Here is a 19,292-nt window from a genome sequence, read left to right on the forward strand (position 1 = left end):
TTAGTTAACTATACTGTTGGTTTATTAGGTAGTCTCACGGCTGTGGTAGTTAGTATATCATACTGTTGGTTTATTAGGTAGTCTCACGGCTGTGGTAGTTAGTATATCATACTGTTGGTTTATTAGGTAGTCTCACGGCTGTGGTAGTTAGTTAACTATACTGTTGGTTTATTAGGTAGTCTCACGGCTGTGGTAGTTAGTGTATTATACAGTTGGTTTATTAGGTAGTCTCACGGCTGTGGTAGTTAGTTAACTATACTGTTGGTTTATTAGGTAGTCTCACGGCTGTGGTAGTTAGTTAACTATACTGTTGGTTTATTAGGTAGTCTCACGGCTGTGGTAGTTAGTGTATTATACAGTTGGTTTATTAGGTAGAGTCTCACGGCTGTGGTAGTTAGTTAACTATACTGTTGGTTTATTAGGTAGTCTCACGGCTGTGGTAGTTAGTATATCATACTGTTGGTTTATTAGGTAGTCTCACGGCTGTGGTAGTTAGTATATCATACTGTTGGTTTATTAGGTAGTCTCACGGCTGTGGTAGTTAGTATATCATACTGTTGGTTTATTAGGTAGTCTCACGGCTGTGGTAGTTAGTATATCATACTGTTGGTTTATTAGGTAGTCTCACGGCTGTGGTAGTTAGTATATCATACTGTTGGTTTATTAGGTAGTCTCACGGCTGTGGTAGTTAGTATATCATACTGTTGGTTTATTAGGTAGTCTCACGGCTGTGGTAGTTAGTATATCATACTGTTGGTTTATTAGGTAGTCTCACGGCTGTGGTAGTTAGTATATCATACTGTTGGTTTATTAGGTAGTCTCATGGCTGTGGTAGTTAGTATATCATACTGTTGGTTTATTAGGTAGTCTCACGGCTGTGGTAGTTAGTATATCATACTGTTGGTTTATTAGGTAGTCTCACGGCTGTGGTAGTTAGTATATTATACTGTTGGTTTATTAGGTAGAGTCTCACGGCTGTGGTAGTTAGTGTATTATACAGTTGGTATATTAAGTAGAGTCTCACGGCTATACAATAGGACCTTCCATTTTATGTATTACTAAATACTAGTAAGCATAGTAAGAAAACTCTAGAGGTGGTGGTGTCTTACGTAGGTCCTGTGTTGTATATCCGTCAGGTGACCATTCACCCCTGAATTGATTGTTGTGTGCAGATATTGATACAAATTCCTACAGTCTTGTATGACTGTATCTGTAACCTAGTCTCACCAGAACAATAATGTAACGGGACTGATATCATCAACGGTCGCGACAACAAGCATGGCAGTCACATGTTGGAAGCCAGCCATAAAATTTCTATCCATACCAGCCAAAAAATTACCCTTAACTGCTAATATATCTATCAATAAAAACATAGAAATCTTTTTAATTCTGTTATCAAAATACATTGTTTTCACTGCGTCAAAATCAACAAAAAGGTATCCAGAATTTCATGTATCACTTAAACTTAGATATCACATGGAGACATGTATTAATCTCTGTCTGTAGACATTGTGATATGCATTCTCAGCAAATCATTTAATTAATATACTTGGTACATTTTGAGTGTTACGTATCCTGTAGGCATACAAATCATGCAGTTTAAACAAGTACAATACTGAGCCGTTCATATATGTTTTTTTTTTGTTTTAGATTCCAAAGTGATCATATCAGATCAAGCTAGGAAAAAAACAAAAATGGGAGTAATGCTAGAGACAATATATATAAATATAAAACATACAAGTATTCATAATCACAGATACATATTAATTTAATTTATCAAAAAAAGAAAGCGAAAATAAAAGAAAAAAGCTGTTCTTTCCTTACACAGCCAATAACTGGTACCATTTTTGATGAATATGTAACATTTGTGTCTTGATAAAGCGGCAGATTGCCTCGAAAATTTGACAATTTGCTTGTCCGTACTGTTGCTAATATTTCATTGATCATAAATATATCAATGTTTATATATAATTCCAGACCACTTAAAATATCAAGGTTTGCTAAAAGTCAGAAGAAGGGACTAGGACATATAGATGTTTTTCAAAGTTACAGAATACATGTGATGATGTTTGAAGTAGTGTATTTCAGTCCTATATTTTTATGAACATCTTGTTATAGTATTGGCAAGTACTAATGATATTAACCTACTGGAGTATTAACTCATTGTCTGTTTTATAATCAAGCCAGACACACATTAATTCATAGCACTATGAAATCCGAACATGAAATGCCAAATTTCATTATAGAAGTGTGAATTCTCAGACAGAGGCCTTTGCCACTAGCTCAAAACTCATTCAATACAGAAGTTTTTACACACTAACATACTAGCCAGTGAGACAAGACAAGTCAACTTACATAAATATAAGTTTATATATGGTGAAATACTGGAACACTCTACACAAAGCACTTATATGCAATATATCGACAGTGAAAATCATACAGTAATATTGTAAATCAACTTCTGTTCCCAGCATGTACCTGTGTAACAGTATTTCAAATGTAGGTTACAGTGTATTATAAAATAACATGTACCTGTGTGACAGTATTTTTATATGTAGGGTACAGTGTATTAGAAAATAACATGTACCTGTGTTACAGTATTTCAAATGTAGGTTACAGTGTATTAGAAAATAACATGTACCTGTGTAACAGTATTTTTATATGTAGGGTACAGTGTATTAGAAAATAACATGTACCTGTGTAACAGTATTTTTATATGTAGGGTACAGTGTATTAGAAAATAACATGTACCTGTGTAACAGTATTTCAAATGTAGGTTACAGTGTATTAGAAAATAACATGTACCTGTGTAACAGTATTTTTATATGTAGGGTACAGTGTATTAGAAAATAACATGTACCTGTGTGACAGTATTTTTATATGTAGGGTACAGTGTATTAGAAAATTGACATTTCGCTATATCTGTTAAATGTTCATATTTTTTTCTTTCTATTCTCTTGTTTTTACCTGCCAACATGTCGCTCTAGTAGAAATTTTATCATTTTAGAATATATATCTATTTCCATTAGAAGCTCTATAAATAGTACTTGTATGCATATACTGCAGTTATATTTCTCTTCAATTTACTGTACATTATCAACAATAAATTTCAAATCATGCAAAAAAAAAAAATCAATAGTACACGAATGTTTTCATGAATATAATATCAATCATTAATTATTCAAATTTTGCTTTGTTTCCATTAAGGTATAACAAAACAAAAACAAATATAAGAAGATATTTTTTCAAAACCTTTCACTGTTTTGGAAACTCCAGGAAAATTACTTTAAATCTCTATTGTATCATGATTAAGAGGTACTGAAGCAAGCGCTTAACCAGAACGTAAGAATATGCTGTACAAGAACCCTCAAATACCTCCATCATACATCTTTTGTGATGTCATATTCTAAGTTTTCTTCAAGATAAAAACATAAATTTTAAAAAATTGTATCCAAGTTGACAGTAATTTTCTAGTTTAAAAACTTCTGTTAAAATTCAACCTTAAAATTATTTTTGTAGGTGGCGTCATTTTAATTGTACACTTCAAAATAGAAAACTTGGGAGTCTCTGTAGAAAATAGCTCAACAATACCATTAAAGCACAGCCGGATTTAAAGACATGCAAAATGTATATCTCAATATTTAGTAAAAAAGAAGATCATCTATTTAAAGGACCCAACAAAATGTCATTCACAATTCACAACTGTCAATCTAATAGCTGAAGTGAAAAGATAAGTTGTTCAATACGATATGTTGAGTTAATACATGTTAGCAGTAAACAAAAATTTGTAAAAGTGATAATGTCATATATATGTATCTATTGAAACTGAAGTTTTATATCCTGTTGAGACAAGTGTAAAGGCCTATGTTGATGCTAGATACACAGAACGCCACCTATTGAGACTTCATGTTGGTGTCAATATTTATATGTTTGCATCTCGACCTCTTCAAAACGTACATCGTTAAGCTTGAAACACTTTTATAATTTTTAATGATATAAAATAAATGGAACACGCATGTGCCATAAGCGTACACAACTTTTTTCTTGTCTTTCTTTTTTAAACAGACTAATGTGGAATACGTCAAAGGGCTTAATGTAATGTGAAACTAGGACTGATGAACTTCCAAAAGTTTTATATTATTTTTTGTTTATTGTCAACAGTTTTTCCATTCTTAGACCTTCTACTACAGTAAATTCGACAAATAGATTCAGTGCCATTTACTGTTAAGGCATTTAAATTACCAGCCCGCACCGAGTCGGTTACGTTCCACTGAATGACAGACGATCTACAGTGATTACAACAGATAACACTCGATCCTTCTAACACATTTAAAATAAACTCAACTTACGGCATCTGAAGGAGGTCTTTCAGGCATATCGTCCCTTCGATTGCTACTCCTGTAGGTGTTGTATCCATTTGATCTGCTCAAATCCTCCATTTCTCTTTGGTTTCTTTCAAATCCCACATGCTTTCACATCAGAAGACTCCTCCGTTCATTACGCTAATAAGTCAATAGTGTCGTGTCCCGGTACGCTTTGTTGTTTCCAGGTGGTAAGTCATGTGACTTCCGTCAGTATTTCGCGGCAAAAAGTGACAGTACAAGGGGGACAACTCTTACTATTCAACACACTTATAAGTATTCCCTAAGAAAAAAATCATGTAAAACAATAATAAAAAAAAAAAAAAATTAAAAAAAAAATTGAAAATAATCACAATTTTCAAGAAGATATCAATCAGACTTTGAAACAGACAAATATAACAACAATAATATTTTGTAATGAAAATAATTTTAATTGGATACAAAGTTGTAACCTTCATCATACAACATACCACATCATTACACATATAAAATTAAATTGGAACGTTTACCAATTTCAATCGATAAAATAACCATAAATCCATTCTTCACTCTGAACATAGCACCACTTTTCTTTTTTAACCTTTTTTATCTACCCATGAAATTAAACATTAAAATATGTGAAAAGTAGTTTCTACTGATGGTTTAACACATTTTAAACCCTGTTTTCCATCATATACACTGTCATCTTTGATTCCTTAGACACTTTTTGAAAAATATATTTCAAAATTCCAAACAGATAACTTGTTATACAAGTTCTATAGTCCATCCATAGATTTTATAGCTAACTGAAATATGTAAGTTCTGAAATGTGACATTTTAGCAATTCTTTTTTCTAAAATACTGATAAACAAAGCATTTTATTATTTTCTAAATTCTTATACACACATCATTTCATTTTTTATTTATTTTTTCCACAGAAGAAAACAATTATGGTGGGATCATACTTAACAGTGTAATTGTATTGCACAAATCATAAAAATATACATGAAATTTTGTTATACATTTTCAAATACATGTATTTAAGTTTCTGCCATGACCCTCTCATTTACATGATGGAGCCGAAGTGTTTTTGTAAATATTACCAATTTTCATTGAAAAAATAAACAATTAAATTTTTGGATGAGCTTGATACATCTTTATAAACAAATAAATCAAAATGATGCGTCAGAGATGTTCTTGAAGGGCAGTGTATATCACATGTACTTAATTTTGTGTGAAGTATAGGTATCAATAAAGCAATTTCTTCCGTTTTGATATGCCACTTGACCTCCGGATTTTTCAAGTTTGTAAACGAATGAAATGATAAAAGAAAGGAAAAGTGCAAAGGCTGGATGAAAAGTGTGTTTCTTGAACTCCAAATGAAGAAAAGGTAATTTTATTTAAAATTAGATTTATATCAAAATGAGAATCCGGAGGAAATATTCCTCTTTATATGGTAAAGTATTGGAAACAAATTCCCCTTACCTATTAAGCTGACCTCTTTGGATCTTCAGAAAACCACTCTTGCTACTATCAGAATAGAAAGATAACACAAGAAATAATCTACTTTGTCTTTTTCTGTTGTTTTCCCTAATTATTTGTTGAACTGTCATGTAAGCGGTAAGTGCATCATGATGCCATGACTTCAATTGTCCTTTCAATGATGAACATATTTTGTGACCAAAACCAGAGCAATTTCTAACTTTAAACAATTCTTCTGATCATTGTGTAGCAGCTTGCTCAAAATGAAAATTCTATACAAAAATAGGAAACATGAAGAACATAATAAAAGAGAGAATTACACTAAACAAGTGGCACACTGGCCCTAACAGTTGCCCGAATTAAAATATTATCAAACCTGTCTTTATTGTTGTGACCCGGTATAAATATTATGTTGATAAAACACAGGGAGGATGGAAAAGAGTTCAGGTCAGTACATTTTCATACCATTAAACTACATACAACAATAAGTATAAACAAGAATGTGTTATTTCTCACTGAAATAAACAAAATATTCTCAAAAGAGTTATTTTCCTTCATAAACTAAAATAAGATTTACCCTCTCGTTAGAGGGAAACTAAGATAAGATTTACCCTCTCGTTGGAGGGAAACTAAGATAAGATTTACCTCTCGTTAGAGGGAAACAGGGGAACCCAAACATATGAAATTTACAATTTGGATAAAGCTCTACTGGGAGTTTCCATCTATGGACAGTTTTTTACTGGTTCTTCAGTTTTGAATTGTAAAGAATTTTGTTCCTGTTGTGCCCCGCCCCCAACCTTCAGACCCTTGGAGGTTAGAATCATACAACTTACAATTTCTGTTTGATGTTGACCATGGAACCTTTATGAAAAATTTCATTGAAAATGTAAATGAACAATGCAGACAAATTTGGATTAGAAAAGGTCTCTGTGCTTTGCCCAGGTGACCTAAAAGGAAATAACTGTTAAGCTACACAACTGTACATTACATGCACTGCTGTATAGACATGTGATTCTGTACATGTAGGTTCTGATGTATCACTGAACGATACATGTATGTAAAATATCAGTTTGACAACAGCTTCAAACAGAGACAACACTTGTACCATCTTCTGTCACTCATACAGTTACTACACTCATAATCCATACAACGTATCATTACAGTCGTGATACCAAATGACCACACAAGACGCCATTACAACAACTTGAGAGAAGTAATGTTGCTGCCTTCACTTTTGGTGTGTATACTGCCAGCACTGTCTTTCTTTCTCGAGCATATTTTCAGGGTATGTTACATGTGAGCACCATCAAACACTTAATTTGAATCAATGCAATACTTTGTGTGCCACCAATCGAACATTGCTAGGCCTGACTTACTTCGGTCCAGCCGATGGTCATGTTTTTCCTTGCAACTTGGAATTTTTTGGGAATCTCAATGGCCACAGAAATGCAACACAACAGCTCCTGTAACAGCCACTAGATCTAGGAGTTTTCCGAGTCCTAGAGATTGCTTTGTCTCAAACTTCCAAGAAACCATCGTTTTCCTTATCATTGGCCACAGAAATGCAACACAACAGCTCCTGTAACAGCCACTAGATCTAGGAGTTTTCCGAGTCCGAGAGATTGCTATGTCTCAAACTTCCAAGAAACCGTCATTTTCCTTATCATTGTCCTTCTCTCCATCGTAAAACTCGTTTGGTGGTTCAATCCTGTTAATGAAATCAACCAGTCATAAGTCACACTGTTTCAATTACCTTACAATTATAAACATCACTTCAATTAAGTGTTACCTTACAATTATAAACAAGGAATTTCAAGGTAAGTAAAAAGGTGTGTTTCTCACCTCTGAAATACGCAATGATGTAAAATGTGAGGAAGTTGATCAGGAGTTGAATCATTTGTATCCTAATCTACAATATCCCGCACAAAAACTACATCATTCATCCTTCATTTTTATATTTCTATATTTGATTCATTCCTCTCAAAAAAAAATTAAACTGTTGTCACGAAAAAAGACAAGGATATCCAAAGCAAAACTGACACTTAAATGAACATCAATCTGACCTCAACAACAGCTGTGAAATGATGACGAGTGTTCCAAGTTTCGTTTATATCTGAATTTTTTTCACCTTTATCAGCTGAGACCAGTTTTATTCCACGGCAAACTACTGTAATTCGGTGACAATAAGTTATCAAATTAAAGGTTCGATCATTTTTTTTTCAGGCAAACTACTGTAATTCGGTGACAATAAGTTATTAAATAAAAGGTTTGATCATTTTTTTTTCAGGCAAACTACTGTAATTCGGTGACAATAAGTTATTAAATAAAAGGTTTGATCATTTTTTTTTCAGGCAAACTACTGTAATTCGGTGACAATAAGTTATTAAATTAAAGGTTTGATCATTTTTTTTTTTTCAGGAAATGGTAAAAACATTAAGTTCTGATGGATATCTCAGCCAAAATAGTTTTAAAGCTGAAAACCTCAAGGGACCTTACGCCTGTTTTCATTTCACAATGGAGACGACTCTTATCAAACATGTACAGTGTACAGAAATAGAGATTTAAGCGGAGAAAATAACATTAATTATTGATATACCGTTTATCCACAGAATCCTGATGGTTTCTGATGTCTGGGTCAAGTTCTTCTGTATTTTCCAGACTCAGGAGATCTGGGGGTACATCCTGCATCTGAACACTTGGGGAATTGTTAAGATTCCGCAAATTTTCATGGACAGTTTGGCGAATGTGATCAAGGTACTGCAACAACAGAAATAGGCCAAACTTATTAAACTATCACACCCAATTAAACAACAAGAGGTCAAGGACCATATAATTATTACATCCAATTACACAGAAATAGATCAAGGACTATTAATTAGTATATCAAAATCAATTTAAAAATGACAGGTCAAATATCCTTTAACTACCACATCCATTTCATCTTTGCTACAATATTCAGAAAAGATAAAAAGTTCATGGACCTAAATTGTAATAACATTAATCTCAACCAAACATATTGTCAATAAACTCATCCAAGATTTTATTAATATTAGACTACCTTCCAAATTTAATCCAAATCTGTTTGTATTTAATTACTCAAAATATTGTGCTCCCAAGGTCCTACCAATTTGCAAAAAGCCTTACCTCTGTAAGTTACAAATGAATTTGGCCCATTGTAGCACTTATTGGTATGAGGCAGCAAAACAAGCGTTTTCAAAATCTGTTCATATTTACTGTTCATAATGTCCATGGTTAAAAAAACTGTAAGGTGCTATAACTCCATCAATAACCATCTAACCGATTGTCAAACTCCTCTGAGATATTATTGTTCTCATTAAAACCTGTTTATATTCACTAAGGTTATCATGCTGATAAGGTCCAATGGAAATCAGGCTGCAAAGGGCTATAACTCTTGACATCTTATTGATATACAGCTGCAGACAAATTTTTATCAAAATCTGTACATATGTACTGAAGGTATTGTGTTCACAAAATCAAGTTTACACATGACATACAATGGCTGACTAGGGGAAAAAAGCAGTATAACCACGACTTGGTTTACCTGTTTTGAGTTGAGATTTTCTTGTTTCGTTGAAATGTCCGGATGAAGTGCAAAGTCTGGTGCAAAATACTCCAGATACTCTACAAAGAAACAACATCTGAATAGTCTGATGTCCCTCACAACATAATTTGAATGGCAGAATTCAAAACCCCACCAGTGAGATATACAATTGATTACTTAAAGTGATGTATCTTACATGTATGAGAAGTAGAGTTTGATTTTCTGGAGAAGAGTGTGCAAATAAAAAAACTCACAATGAAAAACATCAGTCTGCAGTTTGGCACAAATAAAAAAATTGAAAATGTGTCACAGATTTTATAACATTGCTGTTTATGTACTGCTGTATAATAGAATAACAATATACTTAACTCAATAATTGACCTGTGGTTGCCATAACCAACTTAACAGTTTTCTCTTGAATGTTTTAATGGAAAAACTGTCAAAACTAATGTAATAGTCTATAGACTGCTCTGAGATGTTATAAAAATTCATACAGTACATAGATAGAAATGACAGTGACCATATATAATACATCTCTGTACATCAAACCTTAGTATCAATTCAAAAGCTAGTCCTGTATCACAGGAAAACCTGACCAACAATGCTGGCTTTACCAGACATAAACTAATACAAAATCCTTTTATGAAATAATCACAGACAATATATACTGACCATTATAGGGGATTTCATTGCTGATCTGTTCGTCCAATAACACGGCAGTCTCGTACGTCCAGCATCGGGCTACATTCCTCTTAGTGTAGCCTCCTCCTCCTAAGACCAGCATAGGAATATTGTAATCCCGAATCACTTTCACACAGTCTCTGTAAAAATAACAATCAATGTCATTATATTAAATTAACCAAGAATGAAATGTATGGAAGAGATCATGTAGGTGGTGGAAATTCAACAACAAAGAGACATCCACACAACTAGAATTTTAATCTGTTTATTGAGAGACATCCATACAACTGGAATTTTAATCTGTTTATTGAGAGACATCCATACAACTAGAATTTTAATCTGTTTATTGAGAGACATCCATACAACTGGAATTTTAATCTGTTTATTGAGAGACATCCATACAACTAGAATTTTAATCTGTTTATTGAGAGACATCCACACAACTAGAATTTTAATCTGTTTATTGAGAGACATCCATACAACTAGAATTTTAATCTGTTTATTGAGAGACATCCATACAACTGGAATTTTAATCTGTTTATTGAGAGACATCCATACAACTGGAATTTTTCTGTTTATTGAGAGACATCCATACAAATTGGAGTTTAGTCTGTTCATTGAGGGACATCCACACAACTAGAATTTTAATCTGTTTATTGAGAGACATCCATACAACTAGAATTTTAGACTGTTCATTTATTTGTTCAGATGGCATCCATATTCCTAATTTTCAGTATACTTTAAATCACTTCGGACACAAAATCAGTTCAGTATTTGGAATTGAGAGGAACCTGTATATGGAACTCTTTTATTACTATAATAAAGAGGATGTCATTCTGTTCATCACCATTTCATTCTGTTTAAAGCGGTGATCTGTTAAGAGAAAGGATTGGTTCAGAGTAGTTGTACTGTACAATCTGTTACAAGTTTTAAAGAGGTAACCTTCCTCTGTGAGTATATCAAACGACTGGCTGGAATCAGGCAGGAATGTGTGTAAATGTTATACCTCTTCCTGCTTCATCTAGTTAAAAGCACTACACACTCCACTTCTCTTAATGAGTTCACAATCCCACACAGGAAACATCACCTACCCATGACCTTTGATGCTGAGATTGAAGCAGCCTAGTCTGTCACTCCCTAGGGAATCTGCCCCACACTGCAACACAAAAGATAAGGTATGTCAAAACTTTTGGCATTTCAATCATCAAATTTTTTCAGATTAAAGTTTCTGTCAAATTTCTTCAATCTCTGTTTAATTATGGTTTCAGGAGCGTATGTTTTAATAATCAGTTTTCCCTCATTATGTAACAATTTTTGCAGCTGTAACATTGCATGTACAACCTTGACCTTCACCTGGACTCCAGAAATTGACATCAGTAATATTTTTTCATGTCTAATGAAGTCTTACTCGAAACTTGAGTCAGTAACCTGCCAAAAAACAAATGCTGACAAGAGATTGGAAGGATGTGAAATAAAATTTAAATTTAATGGTTTTTGAATAGATAATACATAATGTATACATAATGTCCCTAATTGTATGTGGGCAAGACAATGAGGTACATGTAATCTAACACAGGTAGATCTGTAGAACTCCATTAAGATTACTTACCTGTAACACAACACAGGTAGGTCTATAGAACTCCATTAAGATTACTTACCTGTAACACAACACAGGTAGGCCTATAGAACTCCATTGAGATTACTTACCTGTAACCTAACACAGGTAGATCTGTAGAACTCCATTAAGATTACTTACCTGTAACACAACACAGGTAGGCCTATAGAACTCCATTGAGATTACTTACCTGTAACCTAACGCAGGTAGATCTGTAGTAACCCTACACATGTAGATCTGTAGAACTCCATTAAGATTACTTACCTGTAACACAACACAAGTAGGTCTGTAGTAACCCTACACATGTAGATCTGTAGAACTCCATTAAGATTACTTACCTGTAACACAACACAGGTAGGTCTGTAGTAACCCTACACATGTAGATCTGTAGAACTCCATTAAGATTACTTACCTGTAACACAACACAGGTAGATCTGTAGAACTCCATTAAGATTACTTACCTGTAACACAACACAGGTAGGTCTGTAGAACTCCATCACAGACTTCATCACTCCCTGGAATATCGTCATATACACTGGAAAGCAAAATGAGACATAATCTCATTATAACTAATTATAAAACAAAAGAATTCCATCAACGTTAATCAACCAATCCTACTTGTCTTGAGAGCTCACACAGTCATACATTTCAAAATAGATAACTTCCTATAAAATGATATGATACTCAGAAAGTCAACAATTGACTATAGCTTTTCATCTAACAACAGTTTCATCAACTTAATCTGTTTACATCAGGTGTAATAAAGACAACTATATATTTGTCAACTTAGATTTTTCTAGTAAAGATCACAAGTGACGTAAATTTTGATGTCTAAGAGATGACAGTCACCAATGTTGAATTGAGATTCATTAGTGTTGTATTGATATATCATAGAAGATGTTTACCTTTACCATAGAAAACGAATGAAAACTGTATTTTTCCGAGCTTTCGAAAACATTTGTTGTGGTCACACAAAACTATCAAACATCTGTTAGTGCACTTCAAGGCCAAAGTGGCAAAAGAAGACAAAATGGGTGTGGTTAACCAAATGAGATGCCACCGCTGCAATCACAGCTACATTGGTGAATTTAGATGCCAATAAACGAATCAGACATTTTCAAAAGCTTGTAAAAATACATTTTTCAATCACTGTTTATGTTATTCATCTTCAATAATGACAGTCACAACTTACTTTGATCATCAATGCCTTCTTTGAGAGGAACATTTACAGAGTAGTGACGGCCACTTTCTGCCCCTATTTCATACATGTCACCTGGAATACGAAAACATTGGGATATCTACAATCCATAAAGATAACATGCAAAGAAAAACGAAATGATGATGGGTACATATACCCCAAAAATGTGCTAACATCTGTTAAATATATAACAGGCTGATTTTTTCCTGAAGCTAATGTTCTGTTGGCTTAATCTCAACATTCAAATATTGAAAAAAAAGGCCACTAAATTAATCTCAGCGATGGTGCTAAGCTGAGAAAGTGTTTTAATTGTTTGAATAAGTTTTTTTTTTCAGAATGAAGCTAGATGTATACTTAACTATCAATACAAAAAGTATCTCTCCATCCTGAACACTGAAGTTACAGTTTTTGGCTTAATGTGTTATGTGTATAAGTGTTAAATAGTAATTAAAGGATTACCTACAACAAATCTAACACTTATTAATATTTCATCACTGGTCGTCACATACATTTACTTATTTAAGAAATTTAATCATGAACACAAAATTAAGAATTCAGACAATCAACAAGTAGTTGATTAAAAGCTGCTGAAGTAGACTGGAAAGACTTACCTGTGCCTGGGAAAAAGAAGTTGCCATACTTATGGAAGGACACAGTCATGACTCTGTCTGTGAGATAGAACGCCTCCTGTACACCATCACCATGGTGAATGTCTATGTCTATATATAGCACACGAGGATGGAATCTGTAAAATAACAACAACATTTCAGTAACCAACCATTAAAAGATTTAGTCTTGTATAGAGAATATGTTACCCTAAACCAGGAACTGACACTCAATGTTGATAATGTTGGATGATTAGTTCTAGTGTAGAGGATGTGTGATCCTACACCAGGAACTGACACTCAATGTTGATAATGTTGGATGATTAGTTCTAGTGTAGAGGATGTGTGATCCTACACCAGGAACTGACTATAAATATCTATCATGATGGATGATTTCTTTACATCAACACAAACATGAACTAAACACTAGTAGTGTTCTTGATATACTATCAGTTATTGAAATATTGCACAGTAAATATTTTATAAAGAATTACTTACTTGAGAAGTTCCAGGATAGCTATCACAATATCATTCACATAACAAAATCCAGATGCCTGCAAATAAATCCATCATGTTAAATCAGCTATATATTACATCTCAAACAAGATAATTTCTGGTGCATGTGTTACAGTTATATGGTCTTGTATCCCACACAACACTACAATTTCAATAGTGTTTGGGCATTTTTCTTTGATAATTCAGCATGAAAATAATGAATGTTTAAGTATTTATGACTGCATTAAGAACCTGTACATTTACAGATACTGATCAATAGGACAAATTGCTATATTTCAATATTATTTCATAATACCAAATTCAACAAGTTATCATTTCAACCAGTTTTCTATTGAATGTAATCTTGGATAATTTTTTCATATAAGTGACATACCTCAAACTTCTTGGCATGATGGAGTCCTCCAGACCAATTTACGGCAATATCACAATGCTGAAAAAACACCAATTAGTGAAGTAACATCAATGCAATATCGGCATGGCAGGAGAAATACGGAACTGTTAGAGTGAGACAATGAATCTTCAGCATATAAAAGTGATCAAAGGTTTAAATCTGACAATTACTCTGTCACAAGATGAAAGATGGAATCTATCACTCTGATGTATCAAATATATACAGATTGATACATTAACATCGCAACTTAGAACATATCACTCCTGAGTGATTATGAGAGAAACAGAACATTCCACTCCTGAGTGACATAGACCAAGATACAGAACATATTACTCCTGAGCGATAGAAAGTAAGACCATATTAGTCCTGTATGTTGTAAGCCTCACAACTCTCAACCAAAGACAGGACTTAATAACATTTCTAGCAAAAATGTAAAGATTCCTGTTTTAGTTGGGGAGTGGCTCAAATAACAAGTTACAAGAACATAGGATGTATACTTACATTGTTGTTGAGTTTGATAGCACCTTCCAAAGAGGCACCTGTGTACATGGAGCAGAAGTCAAAAAGACCATCAAACACAGGGCTGAAATGGAGACATAAAACATTATCAAATACATGTTAACATGCATCTATGTGGTAAGGGAGATAAGATACTGAAATTGTTGGATGTTAACAAATTACAAACAGACAGTGTCTAAGGCACTTATAACAGCCCTACGAACAAACCCCAATTTGTGATTCCAAAATTTCAAAAATTTTACAAATAAGTGTATCAGTATTACCAGTCATCGCCCACATTGAACATGCCAAGCTGCTTTGTAAACTGCTGGTGGTTCTGAGGTGTTACTCTCTGTAGGAAGTCTATGTAGTCATCAGCATGAAAACGGCACATGTCATGGCCGGAAGCCCGGTAAGGTCTATAAATCTGAAAGGAGAGAAAACATGTCAGATTCTTTAACTAATATTCCTTTATGATATATAATTTTCAGTGTAATGATATTTAAAATTCTACTTATTCATACTTTTAGGCTCATTGATGGAATACAATCAACATACTGTTTGCATAAAATAAGAATGAATATTCATGAATAATGTTATAAGTTAAGAAAAACATGGGTGTCACCAACATAAATATAAATATAAAATAACATAAATATAACATTTTCTGTAAACATTTTTTGACAGATGTATGAAAAGGAAAAACCCTGTGTATAGATGAACGGGAAGGCTGGTTCCAGTATAACCCCTTCGACTTGAATTCTCAGTGTATACCTAGCCAGAAAATCATCCCCAAAAACAAACTGCCTTTCTAAAAATCTCACAAAAATGCTTATACATGTGCATTGCATTTGCCAAAATCAAATCTATCTCACCTCCATTTTCTTGTAAATGCCATAATGCAACACCAAGCAGTGGGTTAGGGCTATACGATGAGGCTTCATTGGATGACCCGGGCCTGCAAAAATATATGCCAAACTAATTATAATTTCTTTAGAATAAGGTAACATATTTTGAGTAATTTGTTATTGTAGAAAAAACATTGAAATACTAGCATATTTTTTACATAAAATTTCTTATATTATAGTTTCCTTTTTCTGAAAAATCTTAATGATTATTTTACCTTCCAAAACCCATTTTTTAAAAATTTAAAGTAAAACTGTTTAACTACACAAAAAATACATGAATAATAATCAAATCAGGTGTGAAACTCAAGAACACTGTTTTGTTTTGAATCAGACGCATGCAGTCATAAAACGCACATTCAAGAGTCTGTGATTTTCTGAGGGTAATTCTGTTACTTGTTGATCATAATCAGTCCCAAAATCAAAATTGCACAGATAGAGATCCTAGCAAACCTCTATATGAAACATCAATCCAGTATTTTTCTAGAACTAGAGTGATAAAAAACTTTCATTGTCAAAATCCAAAGTGACTACCTTTTAGCCATTTTGTTTTCCTGATCAGTCTCAAAATCAAATGGACACAATAAGGGACACACAGGAACATAAATGTGAAGTTCAGCAAGATCAATCCTTCTCAAGAAAAAGCAACAACAAACTTCATTGTAAAAGGCCAGACAGCCATTTTGTTTTCCTAAGCAGTCCCAAAATCAATAGCACAAAATTTACTAACAAAAGATAAGGACTAAAGGGCTGATATTGAGAGAAAATTTCTCAGAAAATAGAGATAACAAACTTTTACTGTATGAGTAAATCCTTTTTGATTTGAAAATAAATCTCATAATATAATTTTGGAAAATCTCCAACTCTGCAACTTTAACTCTGATTTGTAAAATATACAATAAATGTGTGATGCTAATACCCAAAGTTTTGAGGAAAACGATAATGCATGTCCTTCATCCAATATACAAAACACACACACTAGTAAAAGTGTGCAGGCTTATAAATAGATTCTGAGATACAAAAGCTGCGATATGCACCTATTGTTTCCTTTTTTGTAAACAAGTAAATTTAAATTGTTGGACTGGATGTGGAAATTATGCCCAATCTCCCAGTCTTCAGGAAAGAAATTAGGTAATGATATTGGGATGTGCAGGCTATCAGCCATGAATTCAATGCATTATAATACATTCTGATGCACTGTACTGCAGGCAAAATAGCCAAAGACAAAAATCTGCCATGGAAAAATTCATACTTTGTTTGCCCACTCCCCTTTTACACACAATTTGTTAATTTTCATCTATCCGCATGAATTCATACTGTGAACTGAACAACTTGCCAAGAACAATTTTTTTTCTTCCTTATTTTTTTGCTCTCGGACATAGATTAACAATAATATGTTTATACATGGGGGTACAAGCTAGGGAGTAAAAGGCCTTTACTGTAACCACAAAATTTTGTGTGCTTGTGTTTGTGTAATATTGTAATGATATTTGTTATCATTATAAAAGATGAATGGATGAAAATGGTTTTAATTATCTAGCCAATATAAACAAGTCGCATACATAAATCCGTTTGATAAACACAACACTTGCGGAAATAATTATTTAGGGCACTCTGTGAAAAATTGGTTATTGTCAAACTAGGTTTTACTGTGCTTTCAATGGGATGTCCTTAGCAGATCCGTTTTCGGTTTGACTACACAATGGAACACACATGGGAAGGGAGGTAACTATGTATGTCGTGCTGTCAAAACTCCATCGTTTAGAAATTCGTATAGACAACTATGGTATCCGAGAGATGCGCCCTATTAATGAAAAATTCCAATAAAACCACAATTTTGTATAACAACTGGTTCAAATAAAAGCAAATTGGCAGCGGATCTACTGAGAATACCAGCAACCTATTGCAGAAAAGAGCTCGACAGTTCCATCAAAGCAACCAAATTGCGCTTTTTCTGGAGAGTTCATCAGAACAGAACTTATGCCAATAATACATTGCCCATTAATGACACGCATAAATCTTACCATAATGAAAATTTCCAACATCTGGATCAAGAAAATATGCTACTTTTTGAGACATTGTGTTTCTCGTTTTTCTTATTTTTGCGTTTACCACTTCTCTACCTTCTTTATACGAGAGTTCTTTATAGCTTTGTGTTATCTCCCGTTTACATATCGGTCAGGAAAGACCCTAAAAGTCTTACGTCAATTATCAATGCCTTTCGACCATTCATTGGACGAGAAACTGGGACAGGAAAAATAGTAGAGAAGAGAAAGTGGAATGGAGAGATGGGGTAGAGAGGGGCCGTCTATGCCACCTGACCAGTTCTTAAACTATCGTTTTGAATGCGACCCGTTGGTCTCGTCACAACCCTAGTTTAGCCTAACATTAATGGGACAGAGATGATGAAGAAAGGGTTCCTACACTTATGGGGCAGAGAGGATGAAGAAAGGGTTCCTACACTTATGGGGCAGAGAGGATGAAGAAAGGGTTCCTACACTACGTCTATCTACCAAAGAAATCCGACATGTTTCAATATACAGTTTAGCTCTACTTACAAGTCTGGTACCACCAATGACTGTTTGCTGCTTCTAATTGAAGATCTTCTCATAACTCCGATTACGTCCCTGATTAAGGCATTCCCATAAGATATGACCATAGTCTAGTATGTGCCAGACAAATTAGAGACTATATCTGTCCAATGAGTATTTACGATGTATAATTATTTTAAGCGAACTCTTAGATATTCAATATCTTTGATATGTATCCAGAAATTGAAACTAGAATCCTTCATCTATGTATCAATATAAATAAATGTCTCACATAACGAAACAATTTTTAATATTTTAAAGATTTTTTAAAAGGACGGGACAAGGTGATCGAAATTGGGAAAAAGAAGAGAATCAGAAGATTCACATAGGTACTGTAAAATCATTAATTTTCGTGTGCAATTAATTCTCGTTGATCCACGAATTCATATGTCCGCCACCTGTTCATCATAAATATATTTATTGAGTTATATTTATTCAGCAATCGAGTGTCCATAAGATAAGTATTTTTAAACAATTTTTGAACACTTAGTTTGTTTTAAGGTCTGCACGGAATTGACAATGTTTCTGTCTCATGTGGATAATCGTCACTGCTCGCTGATTTTTTTCCGCCCAGAAGAGAATACCACATCTCGTATAGATTGATTGAACAAAATAGTAGACAAAAATTGTTCTGGTTGTAGCCTTCAATATACATTGGATTATATTGTCGGATTGGCATAGGTAGACCCAATACACGAAATCAAGGTGAAATAGTTATTGAGCATTTCAGCTTTTTCCTGGTCGCTAGAAAGCCGTTACTTGTGTAATCTAGGGTGGTTGTAGACCGTGATTAAATTTATTGAAACTTTCTATTTCATAATGAAAACCCCATTTGTCTTATATTTGAACTAAGACCAATAATCTGGGCGCTTTGTTTTTTGCTTTAGTACGTTAAATATATGACAATG

At 33.6% G+C, this 19,292-nt stretch overlaps 2 protein-coding genes across 2 annotated transcripts in view; both read right to left on the reverse strand.

Moving 5' to 3' along the window:
• The window catches only part of LOC132552212 (zinc finger CCCH domain-containing protein 13-like), a 68,674-nt gene extending 64,235 nt beyond the window's left edge, over positions 1-4,439 (reverse strand). Inside the window, exon 1 of the mRNA XM_060216361.1 lies at positions 4,350-4,439. Coding sequence (XP_060072344.1) covers positions 4,350-4,439 — 90 coding nt within the window. The remainder of the gene's footprint in view (positions 1-4,349) is intronic.
• A 379-nt stretch (positions 4,440-4,818) lies between these two features.
• LOC132552152 (histone deacetylase 3-like) lies at positions 4,819-17,890 on the reverse strand. Its single transcript, XM_060216293.1, has 14 exons — positions 17,818-17,890; positions 15,764-15,846; positions 15,173-15,315; positions 14,892-14,973; positions 14,373-14,429; positions 13,982-14,037; positions 13,490-13,623; positions 12,873-12,953; positions 12,142-12,215; positions 11,157-11,221; positions 10,057-10,205; positions 9,385-9,464; positions 8,419-8,579; positions 4,819-7,530 (listed from the first exon to the last, which is right to left on the reverse strand). Exons 1-14 carry the CDS (start codon positions 17,870-17,872, stop codon positions 7,455-7,457), a joined length of 1,296 nt encoding a protein of 431 aa, XP_060072276.1. The 5' UTR covers positions 17,873-17,890; the 3' UTR covers positions 4,819-7,454.
• Between the last annotated feature and the right edge of the window lie 1,402 nt (positions 17,891-19,292).

The sequence above is a fragment of the Ylistrum balloti genome, unplaced genomic scaffold (assembly GCF_031769215.1).
Source record: "Ylistrum balloti isolate Yb309-2 unplaced genomic scaffold, AGI_CSIRO_Ybal_v1 Utg370240, whole genome shotgun sequence".
Lineage (NCBI taxonomy): Eukaryota > Metazoa > Mollusca > Bivalvia > Pectinida > Pectinidae > Ylistrum > Ylistrum balloti.

Coding starts and splice junctions, on each gene's coding strand:
- LOC132552152 (XM_060216293.1), bottom strand. CDS start 17,872: ATGTCTCAAAAAGTAGCATATTTTCTTGATCCAGATGTTGGAAATTTT. Junction 15,847..17,817: donor TGTTGGAAATTTTCATTATG/GTAAGATTTATG, acceptor ATATTTTTGCAG/GCCCGGGTCATCCAATGAAG. Junction 14,038..14,372: donor ATCATGCCAAGAAGTTTGAG/GTATGTCACTTA, acceptor ATTTATTTGCAG/GCATCTGGATTTTGTTATGT.